Source organism: Salvelinus sp. IW2-2015, linkage group LG33 (assembly GCF_002910315.2).
Source record: "Salvelinus sp. IW2-2015 linkage group LG33, ASM291031v2, whole genome shotgun sequence".
NCBI classification, from domain to species: Eukaryota; Metazoa; Chordata; class Actinopteri; order Salmoniformes; family Salmonidae; genus Salvelinus; species Salvelinus sp. IW2-2015.
The window spans coordinates 26,715,076-26,736,201 of record NC_036872.1 but is presented as its reverse complement, the minus strand read 5'-3'; the positions used below and the strand labels follow the sequence as shown (position 1 = coordinate 26,736,201).

Below are 21,126 nucleotides of genomic sequence, written 5' to 3'. Positions count from 1 at the left end.
TGCCCCCAACAGAACATGTTTGTTGTAGTCCCGGGCAAACATACATGATACAACTCATTCAGGGCCTGGTGATTCGTTGACAAGTTGAATCAGGTGTGCTTGTCCGACAAATGTGTACTGGTGTAAAGGATAATCTTAAGGTTTAAAGCAAGGCAGAAACCAACATGTCTTCAATGTGTACTTCTTGAACCCAAAATATTGTCGGAATAAAACTTCTGGTACTGGTTTGTTGTGCCATTTACATGCTTGTAACTCATGTAGTAAAAATGTCACACCAGTACCTGAAACGTATTAGCATAATTAAATCAAGGCTTTGAACAGCCAAAAACCTCTAAACTACAAAGCACATGGAGCATTCTGACTGTTTTCAATTTAGCCTTCCAATCAGGGGAGGAGGGTCAGGGTCCGGCCTTGTTTGGTTATATACGCAACTAGTCTGTGAGGCAGAAGGTCACATTCCTGGAGTGGCACTGGGTCTAGTAAAGGAGAGAGAGTGGGATATGCGTCAACAGCAACCTTGGGAAAATCCTCTGCATTATCATTAACAGCACACTTGTACATTTCCTCAGTGAAAACAATGTACTGAGCAAATGTCAAATTGGCTTTTTACCAAATTATCGTACGACAGACCACATATTCACCCTGCACACCCTAATTGACAAACAATCAAACCAAAAAAAAAGGCTAGGTCTTCTCATGCTTTGTTGATTTCAAAAAATCCTTCGACTCAATTTGGCATGAGGGTCTGCTATGCAAATTGATGGAAAGTGGTGTTAGGGGGAAAACATACGACATTACAAAATCCATGAACACAAACAACAAGTCTGCGGTTAAAATTGGCAAAAAACACACATTTCTTTCCACAGGGCCGTGGGGTGAGACAGAGATGCAGCTTTAGCCCCACCCTCTTCAACATATATACCAACGAATTGGCGAGGGCACCTAGAACAGTCTGCAGCACCCGGCCTACCCTACTAGAATCTGAAGTCAAATGTCTACTATTTACTGATGATCTGGTTCTTCTGTCACCAACCAAGGAGGGCCTACAGCAGCACCTAGATCTTCTGCACAGATTCTGCCAGACCTGGGCCCTGACAGTAAATCTCAGTAAGACCAAAAAAATGGTGTTCCAAAAAAGGTACAGTTGCCAGGACCACAAATACAAATTCCATCTAGACACCGTTGCCCTAGAGCACACAAAAAAACGATACATACCTTGGCCTAAACATCAGCACCACAGGTAACTTCCACAAAGCTGTGAACGATCTGAGAGACAAGGCAAGAAGTGCCTTCTATGCCACCAAAAGGAACATAAAATTCGAAATACCAATTGGGATCTGGCTAAAAATACTTGAATCAGTTATAGAACCCATTGCACTTTATGGTTGTGAGGTCTGGGGTCCGCTCACCAACCAAGAATTCACAAAATGGGACAAACACCAAATTGAGACTCTGCATGCAGAATACTGCAAAGACATCCTCTGTGTACAATGTAAAACACCAAATAATGCATGCAGAGCAGAATTAGGCCGATACCCGCTAATTATCAAAATCTAGAAAATTGCCGTTAAATTGCCTACAACCACCTAAAAGGAACCGATTCCCAAACCTTCCATAACAAAGCCATCACCTAGAGAGAGATGAACCTGGAGAAGAATCCCCTAAACAAGCTGGTCCTGGGGCTCTGTTCACAAACACAAACACACCCCACAGAGCCCCAGGACAGCAACACAATTAGACCCAACCAAATCATGAGAAAACAAAAAGAGAATTACTTGACACATTGGAAAGAATTTACAAAAAAAACAGAGCAAACTAGAATGCTATTTCGCCCTAAACAGAGAGTACACAGTGGCAGAATAACTGACGACTATGACTGACCGAAACTTAAGGAAAGCTTTGACTATGTACCGACTCAGTAAGCATAGCCTTGCTATTGAGAAAGGCCGCCGTAGGCAGACCTGGCTCTCAAGAGAAGACAGGCTATGTGCCTACTGACCACAGAATGAGGTGGAAACTGAGATGCACTTCCTAACCTCCTGCCAAATGTATGACCATATTAGAGACACATATTTCCCTCAGATTACACAGATCCACAAATAATTAGAAAACAAACCCAATGTTCATAAACTCCCATATCTACTGGGTGAAATACCACAGTGTGCCATCACAGCAACAAGATTTGTGACCTGTTGCCACAAGGAAAGGGCAACCAGTGAAGAACAAACACCATTGTACACTACCGGTCAAAAGTTTTAGAACACCTACTCATTCAAGGTTTTTCTTTATTTTTACTATTTTCTACATTGTAGAATAATAGTGAAGACATCAAAACTATGAACAAACAAATATGGAATCATGGAGTAACCAAAAAAGTGTTAAACAAATCAAAATATATTTTATATTTGAGATTCTTCAAATAGTCACCCTTTCCCTTGATGACAGCTTTGCACACTCTTGGCATTTTCTCAACCATCTTCATGAGGTAGTCACCTGGAATGCATTTCAATTAACAGTTGTGCCGCCTTAAAAGTTCATTTGTGGAATTTCTTTCCTTAATGTGTTTGAGCCAATCAGTTGTGTTGTGACCAGGTAGAGGGGTATACAAAAGATGGCCCTATTTGGTAAAAGACCTAGTCCATATTATGGCTAGAACATCTCAAATAAGCAATGAAAATGACAAGTTCAGGGAGTGAGTGTTTTAATGAATAAACACAACATAATATAAAACAGGAAACACTAACAGCACACAGACATGAAACAGAAACAATAATGCCTGGGGAAGGAACAAAAGGGAGTGACATATAGGGAAGGTAATCAGGGAGGTGATGGAGTGCAGGTGAGTCTGAAGACGTGCAGGTGCGCGTAACGATGGTGACAGGTGTGTGCCATTACGAGGAACCTGGTGACCTAGAGGCCGAAAGCACACGTGACAACATGAAGGTCAGTCAATCCGGAAAATTTCAAGAACCATTAAGCGCTATGATGAAACTGGCTCTCACGAGGACCGCCACAGGAAAGGAAGACCCAGAGTTACCTCTGTGGCAGAGTATAAGTTCATTAGAGTTACCAGCCTCAGAAATTACATCCCAAGTAAATGCTTCACAGAGTTCAAGTAACAGACACATCTCAACATCAACTGTTCAGAGGAGACTGCGTGAATCAGGCCTTCATGGTCAAATTGCTGCAAAGAAACCACAACTAAAGAACATCAATAAGAAGAAGAGACTTGCTTGGGCCGTGTCTTTGTGAGACGTGGTGTGGGTGAACGGATGATCTCTGCATGTACAGTCATGGCCAAAAGTTTTGAGAATGACACAAATATACATTTTCACAAAGTCTGCTGCCACAGTTTGCATATACTCCAGAATGTTATGAAGAGTGTTCTGATGAATTGCAAAGTCCCTATTTGCCATGCAAATGAACTGAATCCCCACAAAACATTCCCACTGCATTTCAGCCCAGCCACAAAAGGACCAGCTAGCATCATGTCAGTGATTCTCTTGTTAACACAGGTGTGAGTGTTGATGAGGAAAAGGCTGGAGATCACTATGTCATGCTGATTGAGTTCGAATAACAGACTGGAAGCTTCAAAAGGAGGGTGGTGCTTGGAATCATTGTTCTTCCTCTGTCAACCATGGTTACCTGCAAGGAAACACATGCCGTCATCATTGCTTTGCACAAAAAGGGCTTCACAGGCAAGGATATTGCTGCCAGTTAGATTGCACCTAAATCAACCATTTATCGTATCATCAAGAACTTCAAGGAGAGCGGTTCAATTGTTGTGAAGAAGGCTTCAGGGCCCCCAAAGAAAGTCCAGCAAGCGACAGGACCGTCTCCTAAAGTTGATTCAGCTGCGGGATCGGGGCACCACCAGTACAGAGCTTGCTCAGGAATGGCAGCAGGCAGGTGTGAGGTGAAGACTTTTGCATGATGGCCTGGTATCCAGAAGAGCAGCAAAGAAACCTCTTCTTTCCAGGAAAAACATCAGGGACAGGCTGATATTCTGCAAAAGGTACAGGGATTGGACTGCTGAGGACTGGGGTAAAGTCATTTTCTCTGATGAATCCCCTTTCCGATTGTTTGGGGCATCCAGAAAAAAGCTTGTCCGGAGAAGACGAGGTGAGCGGTACTATCAGTCCTGTGTCATGCCAACAGTAAAGCCTCCTGAGACCATTCATGTGTGGGGTTTCTTCTCAGCCAAGGGGGTGGGCTCACTCACAATTTTTCCGAAGAACACAGCCATGAATAAAGAATGGTACCAACACATCCTCCGAGAGCAACTTCTCCCAACCATCCAGGAACAATTTGGTGACGAACAATGCCTTTTCCAGCATGATGGAGCACCTTGCCATAAGGCAAAAGTGATAACTAAGTGGCTCGGGGAACAAAACATCGATATTTTGGGTCCATGGCCAGGAAACTCCCAGACCTTAATCCCATTGAGAACTTGTGGTCAATCCTCAAGAGGCGGGTGGACAAACAAAAACCCACAAATTCTGACAAACTCCAAGCATTGATTATGCAAGAATGGGCTGCCATCAGTCAGGATGTGGCCCAGAAGTTAATTGACAGCATGCCAGGGCGGATTGCAGAGGTCTTGAAAAAGAAGGGTGCAAATATTGCTGCAAATATTGACTCTTTGCATCAACTTCATTTAATTGTCAATAAAAGCCTTTGACACTTATGAAATGCTTGTAATTATACTTCAGTATTCCATAGTCACATCTGACAAAAATATCTAAAGACACTGAAGCAGCAAACTTTGTGGAAATTAATATTTGTGTCATTCTCAACTTTTGGCCACGACTGTATATTTCCCACTGTAAAGCATGGAGGAGGAGGTGTTATGGTGTCGGGGTGCTTTGCTGGTGACACGGTCTGCTGTGCAGCATTCTGCAGTGATACGCCATCCCATCTGGATTGGGCTTAGTGGGACTATCATTTGTTTTTCAACAGGACAATGACCCCGACACACCTCCAGGCTGTGTAAGGGCTATTTTACCAAGAAGGAGAGTGATGGAGTGCTGCATCAGATGACCTGGCCTCCACAATCCCCCGACCTCAACCAAATTGAGAAGGTATGGGATGAGTCGAACCGCAGATTGAAGGAAAAGCAACCAACATGTGCTCAGCATATGTGGGAACTCCTTCAAGACTGTTGGAAAAGCATTTCAGGTGAAGCTGGTTGAGAGAATGCCAAGCGTGTACAAAGCTGTCATCAAGGCAAAGGGTAGCTATATGAAGAATCTCAAATATAAAATATATTTAGATTTGTTTAACACTTATTTGGTTACTACATGATTCCATTTGTGTTATTTCATAGTTTTGATGTGTTCACTATTTTTATACAATGTAGAAAATAGTAAAAATTAAGCAAAACCCTTGAATGTTGAGGTGTTCTAAATCTTTTGACCGGTAGCGTAAATACAACCCATTTTTATTTGTATTTATTTTCCCTTTTGTACTTTAACCATTTGCACATCGTTACAACACTGAAAATACAGTATACATAATATGACATTTGAAACAAGTTTATAATTTTGGAACTTCTGTGAGTGTAATGTTTACTGCTCAATTTTATTGTTTATTTCACTTTTGTTTATTATCTACTTCACTTGCTTTGGCAATGTTAACATATGTTTCCCATGCCAATAAAGCCCCTTGAATTGAATTGAATTGAGAGACCCCCCTTATTTTAAACACAGGTCAGGTCGTATTGTGACTTTGACTCCAGGTCAGTTTAGACTATCATGGTCATCTCTCTAACAGAGACACAGACACTTAGTGCTGTCTAGAGACCAGACAGACAAGCGTAACACTGCCCCACCGCAACCTAAAGCAATAAACAGGCCTTCTATGAAACCATCATTAAGTCCCGGTGTGGAAAAAATAGAAACAATATTCAAAACCTCTTAGTGCTTTTAGCTAGTGAATGTAATTGTTTAGTAGATTGGGATCAAATGTAAAAATCTAATCAAATTGTATTTGTCACATGCGGCGAATACAACTATATACAGGGAGTACAAGTACCAGATCAATGTGCAGCTATATACAGGAAGTACCAGTACCAGATCAATGTGGAGCTATATACAGGAAGTACCAGTACCAGATCAATGTGGAGCTATATACAGGGAGTACCAGTACCAGATCAATGTGCAGTTATATACAGGGTGTACCAGTACCAGATCAATGTGCAGAGGTACAAGGTATTTGAGGTAGATACTGCATGTACATGAAGGCAGGGTAAAAGTGACTAGGCATCAGGATAGATAATAATAATAAGAGTCAAATTAAGAACAGAGTAGCAGCAAATTATGAGTGTAAAAGTGTGTGAGTATGCGTATGTGTGTGTGTAATGTGTATGTATGTGTGTTTGTGTTGTGTCGGTATGCGCTACGTGCATATGTAGTGTATGTGAATGGGTGTGGGTTTTGTGTGGGAATGGCAATGTAGCGTGTGTGAGTGTATATGGTGTCTATCACAGGAGGTTGGTGGCACCTTAATTGGGGAGAACGGGCTCGTGGTAATGGCTGGAGTGGAATAGGTGGAATGGTATCCACCACATCATACTCATGGTTTCCAGGTTTTGATGCCACTCCATTACCTCCAGCCATTATTATGAGCCGTCCTCCCCTCAGCAGCCTCCACTGGTGTGTACTGTATATATATAGACTTGTGATTTTGCGTAGGGTCAATGCAAGATAGAGTCAGTACAGATCATTTGGGTACCATTCATTTACTATTTAGCAGTCTTATCCTGTTGGTCCGAGGACCGATGCTCCGGTTCCGGTTTGCCCGACGGTAGCAGAGTTAACAGTGTATGGCATGGGTAGCTGGAGTCTTTGGCAATTTTTCAGGCATTCCTCTGACTCCACCTGATATAGAGGTCATGGATTGCAGGGAGCCCCAGTGATGTACTGCGCAGTCCTCATCATCCTCTGTAGCGCTTTGCGGTCAAGGGTGATGCATTTGCCATACAAAGCGGTGATGCAACCAGTTAAGATGCTCTCGATGGTGCAGCTATAGAACTTTTTGAGGATCTGAGGGCCCATGCCAAATCTTTTCAGCCTCCTGAGGGGGAAGAGGGGCTACCGTTCCCTCTTCACGACTGTGCGTGGACCACGTTAAGACCTTAATGATATAGATGCCAAGGAACTTGAAGCTCTCGACCTTCTCCACAACAGACCATTCGATGTGGATGGGGGCGTGCTCTCCCCTCTTTCTCCTATAGTCCACGATCAGCTTCTCGGTCTTACTGACATTGACGGAGAGGTTGTTTTCCTGGCACCACACTGCTAAGTCTCTGACCTCAAACTTGATGATGGTGTTGGAGTCGTGTGTGGCCACTCAGTTGTGGGTGGACAAGTAGTACAGGAGGGGACTAAGCACACACCCCTGAGAGGCCCCCGTGTTGAGGGTCAGCGTGGCGGAGGTGTTGTTGCCTACCCTCACCACCAGGGGACGGCCCATCAGGAAGTCTAGGACCCAGCTGCAAACAGAGGGGTTCAGTCCCAGGGTCCCTAGATAGGTGGGTGAACCAGGACAGACAGGAATTAAGTACATACACCAGAGAGGGATTTGATCTGAAGGATGAAGGTCTGAGTCACCCACACCAAAGGAATATAAATARCCTGCCGTACAAAAGGCATCTCTACCTCTCTCTCTCCCTCTGTCTCTGTCTCTCTGGATGTCAGAAAAACACTGGGGCAAAAGTGATCAGCCGTAAACTCTACACCAGATATTCCCAAACTGGGGTACGGGTTACACGCAATGCCGTCGGGGGTACGCCAAATAAAAATGTGATTCACATTTTATTTATTTTTTATTCAAATTTTGAAACAGTATATTTTTATTTTCCAATGGGGCTATACATTTGGGTGAGGTTTTTTTCTCGCCTGAGTGGCCTCGTTTCACTGCCAAAAATACAATTAAACCATCTAGTGTTCAGCGAAATAACAACACAATGTCAAATACAGGTAGCCTAGTCAAATAATTAACATCCAATCACATTAACCGTTACTGTCTCACGGGAAACCTTCACTCTTGCGCAGACATTTAGCAACAAAACATGACAATTTGAAAAATAAGCCATGGGAGTTTTTGGATCGAGAATAAAGATGACTTTCGAGTAGTAAGACATGTATAAAAGCAACAGATTCCATTAATAAGAAGGGTCTAGAAGTGTCTTATATGGTGAGCTACCGAATGGCTAGGACAGGCAAGCCCCATACTATTGTGGTGGACTTAATTCTTCCTGCTGCCGCGGATATTGCTGGGACAATACTGGGGGAAAAGGCCCAAAACACTATACAGACAATGACTTCATCAAACAACACTGTTTCACGAAGAATCAGTGACATGGCAGGAGATGTTTTGAAACAATTACTGCTTCGCGTACAAACCAGTGAATTATATGCGTTACAGCTGGATGAGTCAACAGACGTGGAGGGCCTGGCACAGCTTCTGGTATACGTCCGTTACGTTTATGCTGGGTCAATTAAGGAAGACATCCTCTTCTGCAAACCACTGTAAACCAGGACCATTATATTTTTTAAGTACTGGACAGCTTTGTGACATCAAATGGAATTTGGTGGTCAAGATGTGTTGGTATCTGTACTGATGGCGCAAAAGACATGACAGGGAGACATAGTGGAGTGGTAACGCATGTGCAAGCAGTTGCTCCCAACACCACTTGGGTACACTGCAGCATCCCCCGAGAGGCTCTTGCTCCCAAGGGAATGCCTGACAGCTTGAAAGACGTTTTGGACACTACAGTGAAAATGGTTAACTTTGTTAAAGCATGGCCCCTGAACTCTCGTGTATTTTCTGCATTATGCAATGATATGGGCAGCGATGAAATCACAAGTGAAATATACCAAAACACAGGTTAGCTTGTTGTTAATCCATCTATCGTGTCAGATTTTGAAAATATGCTTTACAGCGAAAGCAATCCAAGCGTTTGTGAGTTTATCAATCACTAGACAAAACAGTAAGAACAACTAGCCTCAAATTAGCTTGGTCACGAAAGTCAGAAAAGCAATCAAATTAATCGCTTACCTTTGATGATCTTCGGATGTTTAAACTCACGAGACTCCCAGTTACACAATAAATGTTATTTTTGTTCGATAAAGATTAGTTTTATAACCAAAAACCGCCATTTGATTTGCGCGTTATGTTCAGAAAACCACAGGCTCGTTCCGGTCCTGAAGGGCAGACGAAAATTCCAAAAAGTATCCGTAATGTTCGTAGAAACATGTCAAACGTTTTTTATAATCAATCCTCAGGTTGTTTTTAACATACATAATCGATAATATTTCAACCGGACGGTAAACTATTCAATACTACAGAGAAAGAAAATGTCGAGCTACAACTCTCGGGCGCATTAACTAATCAAAGGACACCTGACGCGTTTTGATAAATCTCGCTCATTTTTCAAAATAAAAGCTTGAAACTATGTCTAAAGCCTGGTCACAGCCTGAGGAAGCCATTGGAAAATCTGGTTGATACCGCTTTAAATGGAGGAGGGGCAGGCAATGGAACAGGGATTTTTCCAAATAAAAGGCACTTCCGGGTTGGATTTCCTCAGGTTTTCGCCTGCAAAATCAGTTCTGTTATACTCACAGACAATATTTTGACAGTTTTGGAAACTTTAGAGTGTTTTCTATCCTAATCTGTCAATTATATGCATATTCTAGCATCTGGGCCTGAGAAATAGTCAGTTTACCTTGGGAACGTTATTTTTCCAAACATAAAAATAGTGCCCCCTAGCTGAAAGAGGTTAAGAAGTTGGAGCTCTTTTCTGTCTGCATTAACAAGGACATTGTGTACAAATGAACTCAAGCTTACTGACAATGTCAAATGTGATATAGTGAAGCACCTGAGTGAGCTGGGTGCACAATTACGCAGGTACTTTCCTGAAACGGATGACAAAACAACTAGATTCTTTATCCCTTTCATGCTCTGCCTCCAGTCCACTTACTGATATCTGAACAAGAGAGCCTCATCAAAATTGCAACAAGTGGTTCTGTGAAAATTGAATTGAATCAGAAGCCACTGCCAGATTTCTGGATAGGGCTGCGCTCATAGTTTCTTGCCTTGGCAAATCACGCTGTTAAGACATTGATGCCCTTTGCAACCACGTACCTATGTGAGACTGGATTCTCGGCCCTCACAAGCATGAAAACTAAATACAGGCACATACTGTGTGTGGAAAACGATTTAAGACTGAGACTCTCCAATACAACCCAACATTGCAGTTATATGCATCCTTTCAAGCACACCCTTCTCATTAACCTGTGGTGAGATATTTCAAAAATGTTATGAACAAATAAGGTTTTATATGTAAGATGGCTAAATAAAGAGCAAAATATTGATTATTGATATGTTATTATTTGTGCCCTGGTCCTATAAGAGCTCTTYCCACGAGCCGGGTTGTGACAAAAACTCACACTTATGTTTAATAAATGTATCGTATAGTGTGTGTTTGTAACAGGCTTACAATGATGGCAAAAAACAACATTTGAGAGTGCGCTGACCCTGGTGCTAGAGGGGGTACACAGCTGGAGGTTAAATGTCTGAAGKGGTACGGGACTATAAAAGGTTTTGGAACCACTGCTCTAACCAATGGAATTGGAATGTCCTTCTACACAGAGAGATCCGTACAATATAGTCTAGCTATGTAGACTAGCTAGAGAAAGAGAAAAGAGCCCGAGAGGAAGGGGGGCCACATACAGAACGAGTGACTGTGTTACAAATGGCACCCTATTCCCTTTATAGTGCACTAATTTTGACCAGGGCCTATAGGTCTCTAGTCAAAAGTAGTGCACTATATAGGGAATATGGTTCATTTGGGACACATACATTGTGGGCAAGAAAAAAATCCACAATGCCGCCTTTTCACAGAGAGGTGATGACACATTTACGGGAAGCTCAAATTTTCCTAATGACACGGAGGAGAACGGAGGGAGAGAGGGGTGGAGGGGAAGAAGGGAGGAGGAGTGGTGGACTGAGGCTCATTGTTAGGCTGCAGGTGATTTACAAGAGACCGGGGGCTCCTGGGCTCTGCCAGTGAGGGATATATCTGCCTGCATGCCTGCCGTCGCTATAGCACTGTGCCTTTATGTCAATTGTGGCGTTGCAGGGCCAATGAGGGTGTGAGGGTGCGAGCGTGCGTGTCTGTGTGTGCGTGTGCGTGTGTGTGTGCGTGTGTGTGTGGAAAGCAGTGTGGTGTAGTGCCATCCCGGGGCCAGGCTGAGGTCCATACATCTCACCCACAGACAGCACTGAGATCAAAGGATGCACCGTTCCTCTAAAGGAACCTCACAACATTTGCACAGGACAGGGGTAGTTGGTAGTGTACCCCAGCCCATCTCTACCTTACTGGCTATACTGTCTGAATACTAACCAGAACAAGTCTCTTTTGAGTGCCACCACCATTCACCACTTGACCTTTCACCCCTACATACCACAGTAAGAAAACAGACCTGGGATGGGACACAAATGGAACCCTATTCCCTACATAGTGCACTACTTTTGTCAAGGGCCCATAAGGCTCTGGTCAAAAGTAGTGTACTATATAGGGAATAGGGTATCGTTTGGAGCCCAGTCTTGGTTTAAGTGTGTCACTGGTCACTTGATGTGAGTGAATGAGGATTGAAAGACATGCTTCGTGTCAGTGGTTTCCTGTTGATGATTCCATCAAGGAACACAATATACAGTGTCTGACAGCATTGTCTTGACATTCTTCAGAAGACATCAATGTAAAAAGGCTCAAAAATCCCCTAGTAGCACTTTAGTAAGTGTTTGATCACAATGAGTGAGGGGAAAAAGGTAATCTGAAATACAGTATACAGTCTTGGGAAAAAAGCAGACTGGTGTTTCCAGAAACCATGACCTTACTGATGCACAGTGACTGTAGCACAGCATGTAAAGATAACATGAACATCTTCATTAACAATTCACCAAACATACACTTGACCATGACAACACAGTTCAAACAATCTGTATTAAAAATACTATTGTGCTTTCTCCATGACCCTCTGTGGGTAGTGAGAACAGCTAAACCCAGTCAGCTTAACAGGGATGTTGATGATAGCTTATTCCAAAGCAGTGAATCATTTATTGTTTCTCTTGTTTTGACCACCATGCTGATGTTCCCCTCCACAGAACATCCATGAATTAGAGAGGGGAGCTCTTTGGAAAATGCTCAAATACACCAGTCAACAGCAGGATCAGGATGGGTCTCCTCCACCTTACTCCTACCAATCAGACAGCCTGTACAAACCTCCCTGTCTACTATGTGGAGTCCAGTAACCAACTGTGGACATTGTGTTGACACAAGATTCTCTCTCTCGCTCTCTCTCAGTACACAAAACAACAGGGGGAAAAGTGCATCATTGTATGAAACATTTTGGTGATCGATTTTGGAACAACACTGTCAAAGGCTTGCATTGAAAACAACTAAACCTGAGAGCCAAGACAACAACAAAGCAGAACAGGAAACCGTGTCTGCTGCCAGCAATAGTCTCTGGAGTTGAAGAGAGTTCTTTCTAAATCAACAGCTAATCACTTTCATTAAGTATTTACTTGCTATTCCATTAATCCGTCTCTGGCTGCCTCTCCTCGCTGACCCCAACTTTTAGTAACAGAGGGGCCCATCGAGGGCTGCCCCTGCGCTGGCGACTGGGAGCCCCCGAGCTACGAGCCGCTGATCCTCAACCCATTTTAATCCATCATGCACGGACGAGAGAGTAGGAGATGTGCGTGCGTGTGACTGCGAGAGGAGAGGATAGGAGAGTCGGATGCCTTCCTCATCCTTCATACAACAGAGAGTCGGATGCCTTCCTCATCCTTCATACAACAGAGTCGGATGCCTTCCTCATCCTTCATACAAACAGAGTCCGGATACCTTCCTCATCCTTCAAACAGAGAGTCGGATGCCTCCCTCATCCTTCATATAACAGAGAGTCGGATGCCTTCTCTCATCCTTCAAACAACAGAGAGTCGGATGCCTTCCTCATCTCTATAACTAAGAGAGTCGGGATGCCATTCCCGGCATGCAACCCATTCCTTAACACACATGACGAGGGGTGGATGCTCTTGCTGCGAGAGGGAGCAGGCATATAGCGCGAGTCGTCGGATATGCCTTCCCTCATCCTTCATACAACAGGAGTCGGATCCTTCCTCATCCTCTAAACATGAACAGAGTCGGATGCCTTCCTCATCTTCATGAACAACGAGACGGCGACGCTCCTTCTCTAATCCTTCATACAACAAGAGAGTCGTGTCGAAGGCTTGACACCTGCATGCTCATGCCATTACATGCACAACTGCACGGATCGGCGTATGCCTCTCGATTCTGCGTCACTACAACAGAGTAAGGGTTTATCGGATGCCGTTAACAGCTCAGTCCTTACCATAACCACGACACGTCTTCTAGTATTGTTTGCGGAGAGTGCATCTGTACGCGTCATACCTTCGATACAACAGAGCGGTATCATCCTTGCTTCATTTCGGAAGGATGAGGAAAAGGCATCCGGACCTCAACACACGAGGATGAGATCGAGATGCTTCCCAATGGCCTATGCAGAGGACAGGCATGACTCCGGACTCGCCTTACTTGCTCCTTGCGAAGACAACAGGATGAGGTAGGATATGCCTTACATCACGTTAACCTCAATAGCGATCAGAGGAGTCGAATAATAAGAGAACCCTCATTGCGATCCTTATGATAACAGGCATGAGTCGGCAGCACTCCTCATCCACTTCTCTGTATGTTATGAAGGACTAGAGCAGAGAGAATGCGGCATCCGCACTTCAAGCCTGACGCTATTGTCACATTGCACAGTGACAGAGCAAGAGGCGATACCGATTGCCTTCACTATCTGCGTTCGTATACTAGACAAGAGAGAGATCGAGAGAATGCCTTGCCATTCCGATCCCTCTCATATCAACTATGCCAGTAGCCTCGGACTGCTCCTCATCCTCTATCACGTCACACACATGAGAGTCGCATCCCTTCTACTCTACATCGCGTTCATACACACACGATGTTCGGATGTCGAGCCGTCACTCATGCGCATATAACAAACATGAGGATGTTCGGATGTAGACCTTACGCGTGTCTATGCTGTCAAGTCACACACAGAGGGAGCTTCCTCATTCGTCTCACATGAGGCAGGAGGCAGAGACAGGCCGGCTAGTATCCCTGTCGCCCAATTATCCCATCACTTGTCATACTAAAAGAATATGTAGAGCCGTCAGGCCAGAGGATGGCAGGCACGCGAGGGAACTACCTACGAACGTGATCACTTAACTAGTACCAACATAGAGCTCACGGAAGTAATAGCCAACTTCTCATCATGCAGAAGTGATATGCTCGTGCATCAACAGAGTCGTGAGTGCACTAACCTGACACATCCTTTCATAATCCAAAACATCCAGAGAGCAGTATTGCTGGGATGCCTTCCTAGCCAAAGAACAACACGTTACATCCCTGTTTACTATACAAGTGAGTCCGGTTGGGTATGTCCTTCGCTCATCCTTCTCATATAGAGCACGTAGCGAAGGGTCGGATGCTTCTTCACCGTCATCCTTCATTATCAGCAGAGTAGTCTGGATGCCTTCTACATGCACATGTCCCGTAGTGACTAGTTGTCCAAAACAGTGTGAATTAGTGCCAAAATCGATCACCTTAATAGTAGCTGCTACAAACTTAGAAACTGACCAACTTCTGCACCTGTGGGGACTAAAGCTAGCTAACTTCCTCCCTGTTTGTTTGTGTACTGAGAGTAGAGCGAGAGAGAGAATCGTGCATTAAGCTGTGCCGAATGATTTGCCAGGTGGCAATGTCCTACGGGCTTGTCAAAGTGGACGACGTTGTACGTGGGAGCGATAGACCACTATAGTTCGCGCGAGAGGTAGGCACGCCATAATAAAGGCAGATTAGATGTATGTCACCAATGCACAAACCCTCGGAGTGATCAAGTTTAATAAAGTGAGATGTAGGTTGTAAGTGTAAAGAGCGAGTTTACCACGAATATCAGGTAGAGTCTGGCTGACTCCTAGATGCCTGCAGTTTGTAGACCCGTGCGATATAGTATGAATGATTTGGCATACTGTTCCAAAGAGCTCCCCTCTCAAGTCCATTATTTTATTGCCTTGAGAATGCACGTTAAGAACAGATGATAAGCTGTTATGGAATAGGAAGATTAGGTTCTCGTCTTCGCGTTGAAGCGAAGTACGAAAACTATTTCTTAGCTTCAGTAGTGTGGCAAAAAAAGCTTGCTATTCAAGTGCAACAGGTCCCAACTAAATGTGGATGGCCCCTCTGAACCTTGGGATGATGTGTTCGTCGAGAAAAGCCAAGTTCGGCTGAAGTTACGTTAAACATAGTATTTGTAGAAATCCTGCACTAGATCGGGTTGGGCTAATAAGCCGGTCACACTCGGCACAGTTCCAATACAAATCATGCGAATGGACTTAACGTATCGCATCTGGTAGCGTTAGATCTGACTGGGTTAGCTGATTCTGCAAGGGCAGAAATGACCCCTGAGGTATCGAGAGCGTTCTCAAATGGAGTAAAAGCAGAGATACGTGAGTAGCCTATTCCTCATCCTTTCTAACACAGTAAGAGTCGGAGCCTATTCACTCAATCCTCATACAACAGGGAATCGGTTGATTTGCCTTTGCAAGGCTGATCAAGTGCTGTCCATGAGTGAGGCGTGCTAACAAGTCAGAGAGTCAGGATTTGCGCTGTTCCTGAGGTCAATGTTTCGTACTAGAAGATGAGTCGTTCGGTTAAACGAAGTGGTGATTTTAAGTTTTATCACGCGTGAATGATACAGGTGGAACTAAATATTTAGAGCGTCCGATGTGGAAGCCGGAAGCAAGTGGCCGATCAATGGGGGGTGGATACGGCGATTGCTACGTCCACTGGACAGAGGGTTAGTCAGTGAAGTAGTCCTTTTTACGTCTTTTGGAGGTGGGTAAGGTCACTGCGGTTTCTGGATGCTGTGGAAAAGCCACACCAGCAGAATGAGTAGAGGTATGTGCGAGACATTGCATCCTGGGGTCATCGTCACTTGGATTCCCAGAGGAATGAACTGATATCAGCAGTTAAGCTGGGATGGTTGCCATCTCGTACGTCATTCCACTTTATCACTATCCTAGAAGGCTCTTCCAGCATAGCAGCAATTTAATTAGATGGCTGAGTCGGCATTAGGAGCACTTGTCTCATTTGGCAGTGGACGTTGTTTCAGTAGCATACAGTAAGAGGAAGTCGTGGAAATGCTTCCTAGATCTCAGCTAGCCTTCATTATATACAGTATGAGAGTGTGGTTACGCCTGCCACACGATACATGTTCAACCTACATCAACATAGCAGAAGTCGAGGAACTACTGCTATCCATCATCCTTTCGATTATCCATACTGAGTAGGAAGTCATGCAAGAACTAAGGGAACACCATCTGCACTCATAACGCTATGTCTATCAATCATACAAGTAGTCAGCTCAACGCACTGATCACGTGCCAATCCACGTCAAACAACAGAGAGTCGGATGCCTTCCTCACCTTCATACAACAGAGAGTCGGATGCCTTCCTCATCCTCAACAACAGAGAGTCGGATGCCTTCCTCATCCTTCATAACAACAGAGTCGGATGCCTTCCTCATCCTTCAAAAACAGAGAGTCGGATGCCTTCCTCATCCTTCAAAAAGAAGTCGGATGCCTTCCGTCATCCTTCATACAACAGAGAGTCGGATGCCTTCCTCATCCTTCATACAACAGAGAGTCGGATGCCTTCCTCATCCTTCATACAAACAGAGAGTCGGGTGCGTTCCTCCATCCTCATCCCTCATATACAGTGCCTTCAGAACGTATTCACATCCCTGGACWTCTTCCACATTTTGTTGTGTTACAGCCTGAATTTAAAATGGATTAAATTGATCTTTTTGTCACTGACCTACACACAATACCCCATGTCAAAGTTGAATTATGCTTTTCGAAATTTTAACAAATGAATAAAAAATGAAAAGCTGAAATGTCTTGAGTCAATAAGTATTCAACCCCATTTGTTATGGCAAGCCTAAATACGTTCAGGAGTGAAACTGTGTAACGTTGTGCGCTGAAAGTCGGGAAGCAAGTTCAGGSAGTGAGTGTTTTAATGAAAAAACACAACATAATACAAAACGAGAAACATGAACAACGCACATACATTAAACTGAAACAGAAACAATGACGCCTGGGGAAGGAACCAAGGGGAGTGACATATATAGAGCAGGTAATCAAGGAGGTGATGGAGTCCAGGTGAGTGTCATATTGGGCTAATGCGCATAACGATGGTGACAGGTGTGCGCCTTAACGAGCAGCCTGGTGACCTAGAGGCCGGAGAGGGAGCACACGTGACAGACTGTCACATAATAAGTTGCATGGATAATAATAGTGTTTAACATAATTTTTGAATGACTACCTCATCTGTACCCCACACATTCAATTATCTGTTAGGTCCCTCAGTCGAGCAGTGAATTTCAAACACAGCTTCAACCACAAAGACCAGGGAGGTTTTCCAATGCCTCGCAAAGAAGGGCACCTATTGGTAGATGGGTAAAACATTTAAAAGCAGACATTGAATATCCCTTTGGGCATGGTGAAGTTATTAATTACACTTTGGATGGTGTATCAATACACCCAGTCACTACAAAGATACATGCGTCCTTTCTAACTCAGTTGCCGGAGAGGAAGGAAGCAGCTCAGGGATTTCACCATGAGGCCAATGGTGACTTTAAAACAGTTAGAGTTTAATGGCTGTGATAGGAGAAAACTGAGGATGGATCAGCAACATTGTAGTTACTCCACAATACTAACCTAAATTACAGAGTGAAAAGAAGGAAGCCTATAGAGCTTACAAATATTCCAAATCATGCATCCTGTTTGCAGTAAGGCACTAAAGGAATACTGCAAAGCAATTCACTTTTTGTTCTGAATACAAAGTGTTATGTTTGGGGCAAATCCAATACAACACATTACTTAGTACCACTCTCTATATTTTAAAGCATAGTGGTGGCTGCATCATGTTATGGGTATGCTTGTAATTGTTAAGCACTGTGGAGTTTTTCAGGATAAAACATAAATGGAATGGAGCTAAGCACAGGCAAAATCCTAGAGAAAACCTGGTTCAGTCTGCTTTYCAGCAGACACTGGGAGATGAATTCACCATTCAGTAGGACAATTACCTAAAACGTAAGACCAAATCTACACTGGGGTTGCTTACCAATAAGACCATGAATGTTCCTGAGTGGCTGAGTGGCTGAATTACAGTTTTGACTTAAATCTGCTTGAACATCTATGGCAAGATGTGAAAATGGTTGCCTAGTTTGAAGAATTATGAAAAGAATAATGGGCAAATATTGTAAAATCCAGGTGTGCAAAGCTCTTAGATACTTACACAGAAAGACTCACAGCTGTAATCGCTGCCAAAGGTGATTCTAAACATGTATTAACTCAGGGGTGTGAATACTTATGTAAATTAGATATTTCTGTATTTCATTTTCAATAAATTTGCAAAAAATTTCAAAACATTGTATGTAGATGGGTGAAAGAAAAACAGCTATTTAATCCATTTTGAATTCAGGCTGTAACACAACAAAATGTAGAATAAGTCAAGGGGTATGAATGCTTTCTGGAGGTACTGTGTAGAAATTAAGAAAACCCCTTGAATGAGTAGGTGTGTCCAAACTGACTGGTACTGTATAATAAACTCTCTCATTTTGTAATGGTAGGCTCCTTCCACGGTGCAGCCAGCCACGTTGCGTGTGGCCTGTGTTTTGGGCCGTTCCGCCCAATTGACCCCCCGATGCAGGAAGACGGGTGACGGGCCACTGCCTTTCACCTTGGAGCCACAACAGTGAGCCAGCTGTGAGTGATAACCATGCAGTGATCCTCCTGTAAAAGAGCAGGCTAATTCACTGGCTGTCGTGTTAAGCAGCTCTCAGTAAATCATTCACAATTTACGAGTATGAGAGGGCATCAACAAGTCAGGGACTTGGTTCATCAAAGCCTGAGGCAAGAGGGGGAAAAGGCCAGCTTACTCAGCTGGGAAGCCACATACTGACACTAAGTTATACATTTAGCAACGAGCCACAGAAATGAACGTTGGCACAATCTGTGAAAAAGAAAAGCATTTTGGGTTAAACATTGTAAAAGCAGTGCATGCAGGGAAATGCCCATCCGCAAGAGTCAGGAGTTTGCTCTGTACTGTAAATCAATGGACGGTGACCACTGCCATTTCAGCGGATCATGTCTGCCTTACTTCACATCTCCTTCAACACATCCCCAGCCAGAGAAGTCAACARCTCTAAGCACTCCCAGGCAATGCCCAAACAAGAGCCAAAAGGTCCTTGTACCCCAGCCAGGGAAGTCACTACAGCTCCACTCCCAGGCCCCAAACATCCTTCAGCCAAGGATAGAGTCACCAGCACTACCAGCCCAATCAAGACACAAATGTCCTTCAACCTCAGCCAGAAAAGTCACTACAGCTTCACTCCCAGGCACCAACCAGGACCCAAATGTCCTTCAGCCAAGGGCAGAGCTGGCTGAACAGACACAATCCAATTAGCAGTAAGACCATGGTAAAGTTTTGCAAGGCCTGGTGCCCCAGGTGGGTGGAGATTTCACTTAAGGTACAATGGAATGTTTTAAAATGCGCAAACTCTGCTCACCCAGGGCCCCGGGCCATGGGAAACTAACTTGACGTTATCAAAAAACACTGGGTGGAAGGAAACGGTGTTGAATTGGGTGGTGGTGGTTTGTAGGTGAGAGGAGATAGAGTGGAATATCACCCTCCCCCCTTTAAAGAGGATGCGTCACCACACCCCACCACATTGTAATGTTTCCATCCACCTCCAAGCAGCACAACAGATCAGAAATAATACAGGGGTTGGATCAGCCACCAGACGCCCAAGAGAATGAAAGATGATGACAAAGAGATGATGATGATGATTGCAATGAGTCAAATACACAAATGGAGGGGGACTGGATAGTTAGATCAAGCAGGCAGGTAGGTGGACAAGCAGGCGGGAAATTGGGGCGTGCTGGCATGATTTACCTGCATCACCACCTGCTGCCAGGCCAGGGGTTGGCTGTTGGGTGGCAGGTTAGCGCTAGGCCCAGTCCCTCCCAACCTGTCGGGGGGTACATTGGAACGCTCCAGCTGCAGGGAGACGTTGCGTCGCTCCTCCTCCAGGGCCCGGGTCAGACGCTCGAAGCGCGCCTCCTGCTCTTTCACCGAGGCCAGGATACTGGCGGCCGAGCGCACGTCATAATCCTCCATGGCCCAATGGTATGAGTCAAAGGGGTTGGGTTGGACTGAGCTGAGCTTCGGTAGGGCAGTGGTCAGAGAACAGGTGGGGGGGAGAGAGGGAAGGGACACCAGGTCATTACAGACACTCAACCAGTCTGACATGGTTGGCTTGATAACTGTATTCTACTAAACATGAAGATTCCCATGAAGACGTTGGAAGAAAGAAAAAACACTTAATACAATTGTATTGTGAGACCTCAGCTACAGGAAAATATGAGCAGGATATGTTCCACATACACGGTTCCAMATGGATGAGCCTTGCACACAATTACACCCTAACAATAGTCTCTCACACTCCTTTACATAGACATCTGGGGGTGGTTCAGGATGAGGTGAGTTTCCTCCAAAAACGCCATGTCACCTGTTGCTATCAATGCAAATGCTGATTTGCAGTACATGCACATATACACCGAGATCCACAGTACATTACCACAGGCATACATAACCAAGATGTCCCATCATGAGCTTCAGGAAGCAGATGCAAAATGGTGTGTAGCCTACGTCACTGTCAAACACTTGTATCCATAACGGATGCTGGAATGACATCAAGGGGGTTGATCACACAATAACAATTGTAAGTAACTACAGTCATACACACAGGGTGTTATGAATACACACCTAGTAGATTAGTAGACAGAGGAGTTAGATAACAGGCATCCCACTCTCTACCAATAGCAAAATGAGTGGAAGAGCCTGATGGCTGGAAGGACAAAAAGCTGGAAAAGGAGGGAAGGTAATAAAAGATGAGATCAGACAGTGGTTCA

At 44.3% G+C, this 21,126-nt stretch overlaps 1 protein-coding gene across 15 annotated transcripts in view; it reads right to left on the bottom strand.

Annotated features, from left to right (window-relative positions):
- The window catches only part of LOC111957411 (splicing regulator ARVCF), a 194,995-nt gene extending 174,621 nt beyond the window's left edge, over positions 1–20,374 (bottom strand). For all 15 annotated transcript variants that reach the window (XM_023978214.1, XM_023978220.1, XM_023978217.1 and 12 more), the window contains exon 1: positions 20,108–20,374. In XM_023978214.1, the coding sequence (XP_023833982.1) occupies positions 20,108–20,332 (225 nt within the window). In that variant the 5' untranslated portion in view covers positions 20,333–20,374. The remainder of the gene's footprint in view (positions 1–20,107) is intronic.
- Between the last annotated feature and the right edge of the window lie 752 nt (positions 20,375–21,126).